The sequence below is a fragment of the Corvus brachyrhynchos genome, unplaced genomic scaffold (genome assembly GCF_000691975.1).
Source record: "Corvus brachyrhynchos isolate BGI_N302 unplaced genomic scaffold, ASM69197v1 scaffold5, whole genome shotgun sequence".
NCBI classification, from domain to species: Eukaryota; Metazoa; Chordata; class Aves; order Passeriformes; family Corvidae; genus Corvus; species Corvus brachyrhynchos.
The window spans coordinates 5,170,754-5,183,287 of record NW_008238321.1 but is presented as its reverse complement, the minus strand read 5'-3'; the positions used below and the strand labels follow the sequence as shown (position 1 = coordinate 5,183,287).

General features: G+C 57.3%; 3 protein-coding genes across 3 annotated transcripts; 2 read left to right on the top strand and 1 right to left on the bottom strand.

Annotated features, from left to right (window-relative positions):
• The first annotated feature begins 998 nt into the window (after window positions 1-998).
• On the top strand, window positions 999-5,580 carry LOC103615373 (target of rapamycin complex subunit lst8). The gene is made up of 8 exons (XM_008633406.2): window positions 999-1,259; window positions 1,364-1,415; window positions 1,486-1,648; window positions 1,744-1,819; window positions 3,641-3,793; window positions 3,922-4,046; window positions 4,461-4,624; window positions 5,081-5,580. Exons 1-8 carry the CDS (start codon window positions 1,131-1,133, stop codon window positions 5,197-5,199), a joined length of 981 nt encoding a protein of 326 aa, XP_008631628.1. The 5' UTR covers window positions 999-1,130; the 3' UTR covers window positions 5,200-5,580.
• A 92-nt stretch (window positions 5,581-5,672) lies between these two features.
• LOC103615523 (target of rapamycin complex subunit lst8) lies at window positions 5,673-7,672 on the top strand. The gene is made up of 4 exons (XM_017734265.1): window positions 5,673-5,885; window positions 6,014-6,138; window positions 6,553-6,716; window positions 7,173-7,672. Exons 1-4 carry the CDS (start codon window positions 5,673-5,675, stop codon window positions 7,289-7,291), a joined length of 621 nt encoding a protein of 206 aa, XP_017589754.1. The 3' UTR covers window positions 7,292-7,672.
• A 270-nt stretch (window positions 7,673-7,942) lies between these two features.
• On the bottom strand, window positions 7,943-12,534 carry BRICD5 (BRICHOS domain containing 5). The gene is made up of 6 exons (XM_017734002.1): window positions 12,257-12,534; window positions 10,565-10,699; window positions 9,953-10,105; window positions 9,652-9,759; window positions 8,615-8,768; window positions 7,943-8,121 (listed from the first exon to the last, which is right to left on the bottom strand). Exons 1-6 carry the CDS (start codon window positions 12,410-12,412, stop codon window positions 8,027-8,029), a joined length of 801 nt encoding a protein of 266 aa, XP_017589491.1. The 5' UTR covers window positions 12,413-12,534; the 3' UTR covers window positions 7,943-8,026.

The window sequence follows — 12,534 nt, the reverse complement described above, 5'->3', positions numbered from 1 at the left end:
CCGGTGCCGCGCGAGCGCGGCGGGGAGCACCGGCACAGCGCGGAGCCGCCCGCCCTGCCCCAGGCGGCACCGGCACAAGGGGAGGCCCCGGGGCGGCCCCGCAGCGCCCGGTGCGTGCCTGGTGTCCCTTCCCAGTGCCCGTTCGGGCTCGATGTGTGCCCAATGCCCATCCCCGCCTACAAATGCCCGGTGTGTGCTCTGTGCCTGGTGCCCAGTGTGTGTCCTATGTCCTGTATCCCACGTCCCGTGTCCCGTGCCCGGTGTGTGTGTCCCGTGTCCCACGTCCTGTGCCCAGTGTGTGCCCAGTGCGTGTCCCATGTCCAATGTCCCACGTCCTGTGCCCAGTGTGCGCCTGGTGTGTATCCCATGTACTGTGTCCCATGTCTCATGTTTCATGTCCCATACCTGGCGCCTGGTGTGTGCCCTGTGCCCAGCGTGTGTCCTGTGTCCTATGTCCCACGCCTTGTATCCCATGTCCCATATCTAATATCCCACATCCCATGTCCTATGTCCCATATCCCATATCCCGTGTCCCATATCCCATGTCCCATATCCCATGTCCCGTGTCCCATATCCCATGTCCCATATCCTGTGTCCCATATCCCACGTCCCACATCCCATATCCCATATCCCACATCCCATATCCCACATACCATAGCCCATATCCCATATCCCATATCCCATATCCCATATCCCATATCCCATATCTCACATCCCATATCCCACATCCCATATCCCATATCCCATATCCCATATCCCATATCCCATATCATCTCACATCACATATCCCATATCCCATATCGCCCATCCCGTTTTCAGCACTGCGCCCCCTGGCGGCACCGCTGCCAACGTCCTCTCCCCTTCCCCGTGCGCAGTGGTCTCGCCTCTCCTTCCCCCCGGCTCCCCGCACATGGTACGTCCCTCCGCCGCGCTCCTGCGCATGCGCGTTCCCGCCGGACGCGGCCCGGGGCGGCTGCGCGCTCGGCTGGGCTCTGTGCGCACGCGCGGAGCCGGGAACCGGGAGCGCCCCGGGACCGGGGCCGGGGGACGCGGGGCGAGAGAGGCCCCGCGGGCTTTAGGGAGTCCCCCGAGCTCGGGCGGGGCGCGGCGGCTCCGGGAGCGGCGGCACGATGAACGCGGCGCAGGGCACGGTGGGCAGCGACCCGGTCATCCTGGCCACGGCCGGCTACGACCACACGGTGCGGTTCTGGCAGGCGCACAGCGGCATCTGCACCCGCACGGTGCAGCACCAGGACTCCGTATCCTTCCTTCCCCGCCGTCCCGGCAGCTCGGGGCCGTCCCCGCGTTCGGCCCCCGGGCCGGGCCCGGCTGATGCTCGTACCGACCTTAACGGCGCCCGCAGCAGGTGCACGCCCTGGAGATCACGCCGGACCGGAGCATGATCGCAGCCGCAGGTGAGCGCTCCTGTCCTGCCGGGCACACCGGGAACCGGGCCGGGGCTCACCCGCTGCCCGGTGCTTGCAGGGTACCAGCACATCCGCATGTACGACCTCAACTCCAACAACCCCAACCCCGTCATCAACTACGACGGCGTGAGCAAGAACATCACCTCGGTGGGATTCCACGAGGACGGGCGCTGGATGTACACGGGCGGGGAGGACTGCATGGCCCGCATCTGGGACCTCAGGTGGGCACCGGGGGCGTTCCCCCCTCCGGCAGCACCCCCGAGCTGTGGGGCCGATCTCACAGCCCTGAACACTCCTTCCTCACTGTCTGTCACAGGTCCCGTAACCTCCAGTGCCAGCGCATTTTCCAGGTGAACGCTCCCATCAACTGTGTCTGCCTGCACCCCAACCAGGTGAGGAAACTGCCTCCTCTGGGGTTTCCCAGCTCAGAGAATCCTGTGGAAAGGACTTTGAAGCTCATCCCATTCCTGCCACGGGCAGGGACACCTTCCACTATCCCAGGGTGCTCCAAGCCCCATCCAGCCTTGGACACTTCCAGGGATGAAGCAGTCACAGTTTCTCTGGGCAATCTGTTCCTGTGGCTCCTCTGGGTAAACCTGAGGGACTGCAGAGATGTATCCCAGCAGAAGATGCGGTACAGCAGAAGATGGCCTGAGAGCTTCACACAATGTGTTTGTGCTAAAGACCTGGTGGCTGTTGCAAAGGGAGAGCACAGGGGCTGTGCTGGGCTCATCCCATGGGAGAAAACACACCCTTGGAGTGGGTTCTGCCCCTGAACATCACTGGGGATGTGATGGGAGCGAAGCTGGAAGAGTTGGGGTAGTTGGGAAGTTTGAGGGTGACAGCACTGCCAAGAAAAAGCATCATGGGGCCTTTGGCCATGAGTCCCTTCAGGTTGGATTTGCTTGAGGTTCACCAGTGGGTTCAGCATTTTTTTTGTGTGTCAGCATCTGTGGCTGAGCAGAGGGAGAGTGGGGGCTCTTGAAGAGGCTGAAGGGAGCAGGAGCTGGGAAATCAATAGGGATCAATCAGTGCTAATGGCCTGGCTGGGCTGGGCTGGGCTTGCAGGGCTGTGGTTTTGCCTGCAGACAGGGCCGTGCAAACCTCTGTAAAATGCTGAGTAATGGAAATGTTCCATTTCATTTGGCAAAGGCTTAATTCTGCAAATCAGGAATTTCAGACTAAATTTGAGATCAGTTATTTGGACCACACTATCCAAATGCTCTTGTAGTGTTGGTGCTGTGAGAATGCGTTATATTAAATAAATATTGCTGCACATAGGTCTTAGATAGGAAATAATCCCTGACCAAGATGCTGCTGAGGTGCAGGGTGTTGGTTTGTGAGCAGAAGGTGGTTAATTAATCCAAAGGTGGCAGCATTTGTTCGGACAGTTCTGTGGTTCTGCAGTTCCCTCTGCAGAGATGCTGATCCAATTATCCAGAGATTCCTCACAGCCTGGGTAAAGCCATGAAAACTTTGGACTCAGCATTTACACCTGCTGAGAGGGGTCTGAGGGTTCAGGAGCCCAGAAGAGGCTTTTGTGCAGTCAGATAAATGCATTGAGTGGTGTTTGTCTCCTCAACACCAGCCCCTGCTCCCAGGGACAGGATTAGCTGTGCCTGATGACCTGATCTCCTCTAGGGATTCTGCTAAAATTATGGACAGCGCAGGGCTGTCGATAAAGCCCTGGTTTGAGTGGAGACATGCCAGCATTGTCTTCTGCTCTGAGCACGGGATCAGAGCCAGGACTCCTGCCCTTGGCTCTTGTCCTTCCCCTGAGAAGGGGAGAGAGAGAGAGAAAACCCACTTCAGATTGTGATTTTCAGGTATCTGCACCCTTGAGTGCTTCAGTTGTTCAGTGGCCAACCTGGCCCTTAATGCTGCCTCTCAGATGTGCTGAAAACCACTTGGCTCCCGTGGATGTCGTTTGGAGCTGTAGCTGTGCCACAGCCCTGGAATTGGGGCAACTGCTGTTTGCCCTGGGGTTTACAAAATCAGCAAACCCCTCTGGGGAGGGAAACAGGCTTTTGCAGAGTGTCATGGGCATCAGTACTCGGCTGGGACAGCCAGGGTGTGAAACAGCCCTGAGCTGGGGAGAGAGGACGCAGGACAGGACCCTGCTGCTTAAGCCCAGAGCAGGGCTCGATGTGGGTGCCAGCTCCAGGCTGCTGCTGGGCAGTGCCCGGACAGCCACGGCCGCTGTGTCCCTGCAGGCGGAGCTGATCGTGGGCGACCAGAGCGGGGCCATCCACATCTGGGACCTGAAGACCGACCACAACGAGCAGCTCATCCCCGAGCCCGAGGTGTCGGTGAATTCGGTGCACATCGACCCCGATGCCAGTTACATGGCTGCTGTGAACAGCTCGGTGAGCTCTGCTGAAATGTGCCAGAACAGCCACGCTGGCTTGGCCGGGCTGTGCTGGGATGGGGGAACTGGGCTGGTTTCAGGTGGGCATCCACCAGCCCGGACACAGATCCCGCTGTGTCTCCGCAGGGAAACTGCTACGTGTGGAACCTGACGGGCGGCATCGGCGAGGAGGTGACACAGCTGATCCCCAAGACCAAGATCCCGGCACACAACCGCTACGCCCTGCAGTGCAAGTTCAGCCCTGACTCCACGTGAGTGTGGAGCCCCTCACCTCCCTGCCAGGGCAACCACGGGCCTTTCTGGGCAGGCAGGGGCCAGCTGTGCCTCCAGCTGTGGCTGCTGCTGGCTGCACATTGCATGTCCCCCGGGAGGAGCGAGGCAGGAGGCACCGCAGAGTTGCTGTCAGTGGTGTCCCTGAGCTCAGCAAGGTTTGCAGCCATGAGCTGTTCTACAACTGGGATCCAACTGCTGCAAAGTGTGAGCTCCTTCACGGAGTCTGTTCAGCTGGAATCTCCTAAATCAGACGGTGCAGGCATAAGGACATCTGATTGCAATGGGGGCAGCTCTCCAGGCCATCACTGGCCCTGGCCCAGGTCTATGGTAACAAGAGGCCCACAGGGGGACAGTGACTAATGAGGTTGCCCTCACATGTGTCCTTCTTGCAGGCTCTTGGCCACTTGTTCTGCTGATCAGACGTGCAAGATCTGGAGGACTTCAAACTTCTCTCTGATGACAGAGCTGAGCATTAAGAGCAACAACCCTGGGGAGACGTCCCGGGGCTGGATGTGGGACTGCGCCTTCTCCGGGGACTCCCAGTACATTGTCACAGGTGAGGCACCACCTGGACTGTGCCAGGGCCCTGCACCAGCCGGGCCTGACCAGTTACCCTGGCTGGGACATTGCCAGAGCCTGGGGCACAGGGGGTGTGAGGTGGGAGCACCCAGTCCCACACCCCCAACACATTCTTCTGACTGGACCATTTTGTCTGTGCTGCAGTGGGGCAGCTGTTTGAACTGGAGAGGAGATCTCCAGCTGTGCTGTTCATCTCACAGTTCACAGCATGTTAGTCCCTTAAGCACACCTCTGGTAATTTCCACACTCACTACTTTCCAAAATAATTAAACCCCACATAACAGAGGAATGCACTGAGCTGCTGTGCCATGCTGGTCATCACCAGCCCTAAGGATGGCTGAATGAAGCAAGAGGAGTGTCTTTCTTATATTAAGAGTAAAAAAGAAACTTAAAAGGTAGTATCATATATCCCTCTCTTCACTTTCTGTTCCAGCCTCCTCTGATAACCTGGCCAGACTGTGGTGTGTGGAGACAGGAGAGATCAAGAGGGAATACAGTGGCCACCAGAAAGCTGTGGTCTGCCTGGCCTTCAATGACAGTGTGTTGGGATAACGGGCACATGTGGCAAGGACAGGACTGCTTTTTGTTTCCCCTTTCCTTGCCAGACCCTCTCCAGAGCCTGGGTCACGCGCTGGACCCATCCCCTCCCGCATGGACAGGGCTGGACCTCTGACAGGGGCAGCTGCAGCTGCCTGGGTCACCAGGCTGGGACCAGGCTTCAGGTCCAGGCAGGACATTGCTGAAATGTGTGTGGCCTCTGAGGGAGGGAGTGGGAGAGGGAGGCACAATCCCACTGCAGGGACACAGGTACAGTTCAGCTGCAGGAATCCCTGGGGCATCGGCTGCTGACAGCATTGGATGTTCGTGTACCCCAAAGTGGGAAAAAAATAAAAGCCTTTGCAAATGATGGGAGAGCCTGAACAAAGAGGAGAAGCAGCTCTTGTCTCAGTTTGCAATCCCTTTATTCAAAGTATTTCACAGGGTGACTTGGAGAGCTGCTCTCCTAAAGCCAACCACCCCTGCAGATGCAACAACCACCTTGCCCCGCAGGGCCCGGACAAGACCCGGCCGCTGTGTCCCTGCAGGCGGAGCTGATCGTGGGCGACCAGAGCGGGGCCATCCACATCTGGGACCTGAAGACCGACCACAACGAGCAGCTCATCCCCGAGCCCGAGGTGTCGGTGAATTCGGTGCACATCGACCCCGATGCCAGTTACATGGCTGCTGTGAACAGCTCGGTGAGCTCTGCTGGGATGTGCCAGAACAGCCACGCTGGCTTGGCCGGGCTGTGCTGGGATGGGGGAACTGGGCTGGTTTCAGGTGGGCATCCACCAGCCCGGACACAGATCCCGCTGTGTCTCCGCAGGGAAACTGCTACGTGTGGAACCTGACGGGCGGCATCGGCGAGGAGGTGACACAGCTGATCCCCAAGACCAAGATCCCGGCACACAACCGCTACGCCCTGCAGTGCAAGTTCAGCCCTGACTCCACGTGAGTGTGGAGCCCCTCACCTCCTTGCCAGGGCAACCACGGGCCTTTCTGGGCAGGCAGGGGCCAGCTGTGCCTCCAGCTGTGGCTGCTGCTGGCTGCACATTGCATGTCCCCCGGGAGGAGCGAGGCAGGAGGCACCGCAGAGTTGCTGTCAGTGGTGTCCCTGAGCTCAGCAAGGTTTGCAGCCATGAGCTGTTCTACAACTGGGATCCAACTGCTGCAAAGTGTGAGCTCCTTCACGGAGTCTGTTCAGCTGGAATCTCCTAAATCAGACGGTGCAGGCATAAGGACATCTGATTGCAATGGGGGCAGCTCTCCAGGCCATCACTGGCCCTGGCCCAGGTCTATGGTAACAAGAGGCCCACAGGGGGACAGTGACTAATGAGGTTGCCCTCACATGTGTCCTTCTTGCAGGCTCTTGGCCACTTGTTCTGCTGATCAGACGTGCAAGATCTGGAGGACTTCAAACTTCTCTCTGATGACAGAGCTGAGCATTAAGAGCAACAACCCTGGGGAGACGTCCCGGGGCTGGATGTGGGACTGCGCCTTCTCCGGGGACTCCCAGTACATTGTCACAGGTGAGGCACCACCTGGACTGTGCCAGGGCCCTGCACCAGCCGGGCCTGACCAGTTACCCTGGCTGGGACATTGCCAGAGCCTGGGGCACAGGGGGTGTGAGGTGGGAGCACCCAGTCCCACACCCCCAACACATTCTTCTGACTGGACCATTTTGTCTGTGCTGCAGTGGGGCAGCTGTTTGAACTGGAGAGGAGATCTCCAGCTGTGCTGTTCATCTCACAGTTCACAGCATGTTAGTCCCTTAAGCACACCTCTGGTAATTTCCACACTCACTACTTTCCAAAATAATTAAACCCCACATAACAGAGGAATGCACTGAGCTGCTGTGCCATGCTGGTCATCACCAGCCCTAAGGATGGCTGAATGAAGCAAGAGGAGTGTCTTTCTTATATTAAGAGTAAAAAAGAAACTTAAAAGGTAGTATCATATATCCCTCTCTTCACTTTCTGTTCCAGCCTCCTCTGATAACCTGGCCAGACTGTGGTGTGTGGAGACAGGAGAGATCAAGAGGGAATACAGTGGCCACCAGAAAGCTGTGGTCTGCCTGGCCTTCAATGACAGTGTGTTGGGATAACGGGCACATGTGGCAAGGACAGGACTGCTTTTTGTTTCCCCTTTCCTTGCCAGACCCTCTCCAGAGCCTGGGTCACGCGCTGGACCCATCCCCTCCCGCATGGACAGGGCTGGACCTCTGACAGGGGCAGCTGCAGCTGCCTGGGTCACCAGGCTGGGACCAGGCTTCAGGTCCAGGCAGGACATTGCTGAAATGTGTGTGGCCTCTGAGGGAGGGAGTGGGAGAGGGAGGCACAATCCCACTGCAGGGACACAGGTACAGTTCAGCTGCAGGAATCCCTGGGGCATCGGCTGCTGACAGCATTGGATGTTCGTGTACCCCAAAGTGGGAAAAAAATAAAAGCCTTTGCAAATGATGGGAGAGCCTGAACAAAGAGGAGAAGCAGCTCTTGTCTCAGTTTGCAATCCCTTTATTCAAAGTATTTCACAGGGTGACTTGGAGAGCTGCTCTCCTAAAGCCAACCACCCCTGCAGATGCAACAACCACCTTGTGTTGAACAGGGCCTGGAGCCTCAGAACTCCAGCTACTTCCCAGGATTCCTCTAGGCCTGGGTCTCCTAATTCCTACGAACGAGGCACAGCCCTGGAGCAGAGCTGCAGAGTGTCTGTGCTGACAGTACTGAGCAGAGGCCTCCTGTTTCTCTAATGTAGGTGATCCCTTCCTTGTGGAAGTCAGAGGCTTTTCAGGAATCCAGTTCAAGTATGAGGGCAGAGAGGGCGGCCATGGCTGCAGCACTTATTCGGGCAGGTAATAGAAGCAGATGGAGACACAGATATTGCTGGGGAAGCAGATGTCAATGCACAGGTAGATGAGGCGCTGCCTCCCTGGCCCTGCCAACAAGCAAGGACAGCATGAGAGCAATGCTTTGGTCCTGCAGCTGCAGAGTCCCCAGGGATGCTTTGGTCCCAAAGCTACGGAGTCCCCAGGGAGCTGAGCAAGGGGAAAGCCTCAGGGAATGACCTTTGTTATTAAAGCTGGAGTGAGGCAGAGCAGGCTGACAGCTCAGCAGGCTGCTTTGGCTGAGGATGAAGGTGACAGGGATTAACCTGTGGTGTCTCAGGGGACAGCTCTGTGTGCTGGCTGTGCTGTGGTGATGGGGCAGGGGCTCAGAGCCCATCCCAGAGCCACGGCTTGGAACAGGGGGTGGGTATGAGCCAGCACTCAGGGATGGTGAACAATGGTCTGATTTTGCACTAGAGGTCACCTGTCCCTGTCCTGGGCCTTGGCAGCCTGTCCTGGGATGCATCAGCTGTTGTGTGGCAGAGCCTGATCCTCTTAGAGGTGCTAGAAAAGCTCTTGCTTCCCTCTGCCAAGGGAACTTACCCTGCCCTCTCCGCACCCAGAAGATGGATGTCTGCTCACACAGGGTCTGCACAGCCTCCCCCAGGCCCCTGGGGTCCACCTGCTCCCCTGCCACAATGCCCAGGAACTCCCGGTAGAACTTGGTCTGGTTGTTGTGGTGTAGCAGCTGCTCAGCCTGAAAGAAACGTCCCCGTTAGTTCCTCCCAAGGCACTTTGTCCATCCGGCCCCACAGCCCTGCCCTGGCTCCCAGGGCACCCCAGGAGTGGTCTGTACCCCTGGCAGGTTTCTCCTGCCAGCTGCCCTGTCCCAGCTCCCAGGGTGAGGCTGCCAGGTCTCATTTTCTGTCTGTGGGCTGCTGGCAATCCCAGCACTACCAAATTTTACTTCCATTTGGGAGCCTCAGGGCTGGGCAGGTGCTTTCCTCTCCCTGCATCCCCTTTGGGAGCCTGTGCTCCTACACTTCTCTGGGAGTAAGGTGAAGACCAAGGAGCTCCCAGGAGCCACTGAGGAAATGGAGAGCAGATGGCAGGGACACAAAAAAATGGGGCTTTCTGTCTTCTGGAAATGGAATCTGCCCCTGCCCAGCCATCCACTGACATTTTGTTCTGAGGGTCTGTATACGTGATTGCCTCCAACCTGCTTCCCTGAGAGTTGGTAACAAACCCCCTTTGTTTTTCCTTCCCCAGATTTTTGAGCAGGTAATAGAATCCAGTGGGAGCGAGTCCTGCAGGAACCCTGCTATTCACCTCCATGGGACACATCCCCCTGCCCCAGGCTGCTTCCCACAGGAATCAGGGTATGGATAAACCCAGGAGCTCGTGCTCAGATCTGGCTCAGAGCCCAGCCTGGGGACACAGCTCTGCTCCTGTGCCCCGTGAGCACTGAATCCCTCAGAATAGGGGCTGCTCCTGCTCCCCTCGGCTGGGAGAGCCCGGCCCTGGGTCCTTGGGAGTGGAGAGTCACCCCTGCAAATCCACACAGGGTAGAAGGTTCAGTGCAAAGCTCAATCCATCCCCCATGCCCCAGCTGTCCCGGGAATGCTGCAGCAGCTGCTCACACTGTGCTCAGAGGTGTTCAGAGCCGTCTGCAGGGTCTGCAGGTCCCAGGGGTCCATCCTCCTCAGGTAGCAGGTTCGCTGCTCCAGTGGCTTGTAGCACACGTAGCCCTGCAGACAGATGTGCCCCTTGGAGCAGGCAACACACACCCACCCTGTCCCAGGAGCCCCCTACAATGGACATTCTCCTTTCCCCTGCTCTGTGTTTCATGACTAAAGGTGCAGAGAAGGGCAGCAAACAGCAGCTGATGTCTTTCCTGGTCTGTAGTCCCTGCTAGGGAAGCAGGGATGCCCCAGCACTCACGTTCCTGCTGTCGTACAGCACCATGGCGCTCCGGTTGCTCTGCGAGGTGATGTAGTACGTGACAGTGCTCCTGGCCTTGTCCACCACAGCTGTCTGGTTCCTCAGCGGGTCCTGCTGGCCCTGGAGCGTCACTCGGATGAGCTGGGAGCCAGCCTAGGCATGAGGAGTGGGAGGGCAGCACCCACCATCAGCTGCTCAGTGCTTGTGTGCAGCATCTCCCACCAACATCCCCGAGTGGCCCTGTGCTGGTCCCTGTTCCTTGTCTGAGTGATTCAGTAATGGAGAGGAGGAGGCTCTGACCCAAGGGAAGGATGGTCCATGACTCCATCCTCAGGGCTGGGGAGAGGCAGGCACCAGTGCCCCTCATGCCAAAGGCACCAGGTGCTGGAGGAAAAGGCCAGGGGACTCCCAGCCTCTGCCCCAGGCCTGCCTGCAGCCTGCTGGCGCCTCCCTGCCCTGCTTGCACCTTTCTGCATCGTCCAGCCACTGATCCAGCCAAACCCAGCCCAGATCTCAGCCCACCCATCCCTCCTGGGAGCTGCTTCCCACACAACTCAGGGCTGTAGGCAGGAGGATGGGAGGAGGCTTCCTGCCCACATCGAGATCCCTTACCTGGGCAGAGCTGGGGGAGAAGCTGAGAACCCCCATGACAATGACACCAACAACTGCAAAAAACAACAAGGCAACGGACAAGATGATCCAGAAGGTCCTGGAGGGAGCTGGGAAGTGTGCTGTGGCCCTCCTGTCCTGGGAGCCAGGGCAAAAGAAGGAGGAACAGGAGTTAAAATTGACCCTTCTGCCAATTCTTCGTCATCAAACATGTTTCCAGCTCATGACACCAATCCTTGTGCAGAGTGGTTGGAGTGCAGAGCTGCCAAACCATTGCAGCACCTGGAATAATGGAGCTTTTATCCCACAGCACTGGAATTCCAGATCCAGCATCCTTGTAACCAGCACTGCAACACCCAGGGAAGCTGCAAAGCCCCCAGGGCAGGGCTGGAGCAGCAGCTTTCCAGACACAGGGAACAACAAATTAAATTATTTTGGTTTACTGCAGAAATCCCCAGCGGGACTGTCAGCATTGGAATCAGACCCCCTGTGGAGTGATCCTGCTTCTGTTCCCCTCCCAGATTGGAGGGGAACAGAAGCAAGAAAATCCAGTGTTGGATTTTCTTGCTGTTGTCCTCCATGAGACCAAGGAAAAGAGTTTGGCAGTGCTGTGACGGTTCTATTGGAACTATTAATTTACTTTAATTCTTATATTGAAGCAATTAAATTTAACTTCACGGCACATAACATGATTTTTACAAAGCAGAAAATGTGCTTTCAATAATCTCAAACACAGCCCACATTTAAAAAATAACCTGTTTCTCAATCCTCTGAAGGACAGAGAAATTCAATCCATGCCCAGGATTACATGTGCTCCAGCTGCACGAGGATGGGCTCATCCAGCCTTGGGACAGTTATGGATCTTTATTGGAAACAGGGAACTTCCAGATTATTCCCCCAGAAAAGCAGCGAGTTACAACTGCACATATCTGAAGTCCTATCAATTCCAACAGAGCAGAGCCGCAGCCCTGCAGTAACTGGCAGGTTTTCTACAACCAGTGGAATTCCCTCCAGTGGGAAAGGTGCAGATAAAGAAATCCAGCAGCTCTCAGCCCTCAGCAGCTCACAGCTCACACCCAGCATGAGCCACTTGGCCGTGGCTCCTTGGCTCCTCTGCCCTGTTACCTGACCAGTTTATCCCGTGCAAGTCCAGGCACCTCCAAGGCAATCCAACTAACAGCAGCTGCCTTGCAGGAGCTGAACTAGGGGTGCTGGGGATGAAAAAAACCCTATCAGGATCCACAAGAATGGCAGGAGCTCAGCCCCTTTGGAGAGGGATCAGACAAGCACAGAGCAGGCACTGTCTGTGATAGAATCATGGAATCCTGGGATGGTTTGGGTTGGAAGGGATCTTAAAGCCCATCCAGTTCAAACGCCCTGCCGTGGGCAGGGACACCTTCCACTATCCCAGGTTGCCCCAAGCCCCGTCCAACCTGGCCTTGGACACTTCCAGGGATAGAGCAGGCACCCTGTGCCAGGGTCTTACAACTCTCACAGGGAGGAATTCCTTCCCAATATCCCATCTAACCCTGCCCTCTGGCAGTGGGAAGCCATTCCCCTTTGTCCTGTCACACCCTTGTCTAAAGTCAAGTCCCAGAGGAAGGACAGAGCCAGCCTTTGCCCAGGAGCTGCTGGAACAGGGAATACTTGCTGCAGGAACAGGGAATACTCACTGCAGGAACAGGGAATACTCACTGCAGGGGCAGCACGGCCGGTGCCGTCCTCTCCTTCCATCCTCCACTTCAGGCAAGGACCTGGCTGCTGCCGCTCTGCCTCCTGCCCACGCACAGACTGGGCATGATCCCGGCTCCAGGCACACCTGGAAAACCTGAACTTGTGTCCATGGGACATAAATACCTGTCCCTCGCAGCCAAAGGGCTCCGCGGGAGGGGGAAACCTGAGGCCGGAGCGGGAGCTGAGCGCTGCTGTCAGTGCCCGACGCGGCTCTTCCTGCTTACCCCCGGCAGGGGCAG

What these genes read in the sequence shown, in the direction of transcription:
- LOC103615373 (XM_008633406.2), top strand. Translation starts at nt 1,131, where the DNA reads ATGAACGCGGCGCAGGGCACGGTGGGCAGCGACCCGGTCATCCTGGCC. An exon ending in TCTGCCTGCACCCCAACCAG is followed by an intron (nt 1,820 to 3,640) that starts GTGAGGAAACTG and finishes GTGTCCCTGCAG; the next exon opens with GCGGAGCTGATCGTGGGCGA. An exon ending in TGGCTGCTGTGAACAGCTCG is followed by an intron (nt 3,794 to 3,921) that starts GTGAGCTCTGCT and finishes GTGTCTCCGCAG; the next exon opens with GGAAACTGCTACGTGTGGAA.
- LOC103615523 (XM_017734265.1), top strand. Translation starts at nt 5,673, where the DNA reads ATGCAACAACCACCTTGCCCCGCAGGGCCCGGACAAGACCCGGCCGCT. An exon ending in AAGTTCAGCCCTGACTCCAC is followed by an intron (nt 6,139 to 6,552) that starts GTGAGTGTGGAG and finishes TCCTTCTTGCAG; the next exon opens with GCTCTTGGCCACTTGTTCTG. An exon ending in CTCCCAGTACATTGTCACAG is followed by an intron (nt 6,717 to 7,172) that starts GTGAGGCACCAC and finishes TTTCTGTTCCAG; the next exon opens with CCTCCTCTGATAACCTGGCC.
- BRICD5 (XM_017734002.1), bottom strand. Translation starts at nt 12,412, where the DNA reads ATGTCCCATGGACACAAGTTCAGGTTTTCCAGGTGTGCCTGGAGCCGG. An exon ending in TCTCCCCCAGCTCTGCCCAG is followed by an intron (nt 10,106 to 10,564) that starts GTAAGGGATCTC and finishes CCTCATGCCTAG; the next exon opens with GCTGGCTCCCAGCTCATCCG. An exon ending in TGAACACCTCTGAGCACAGT is followed by an intron (nt 8,769 to 9,651) that starts GTGAGCAGCTGC and finishes CGTTTCTTTCAG; the next exon opens with GCTGAGCAGCTGCTACACCA.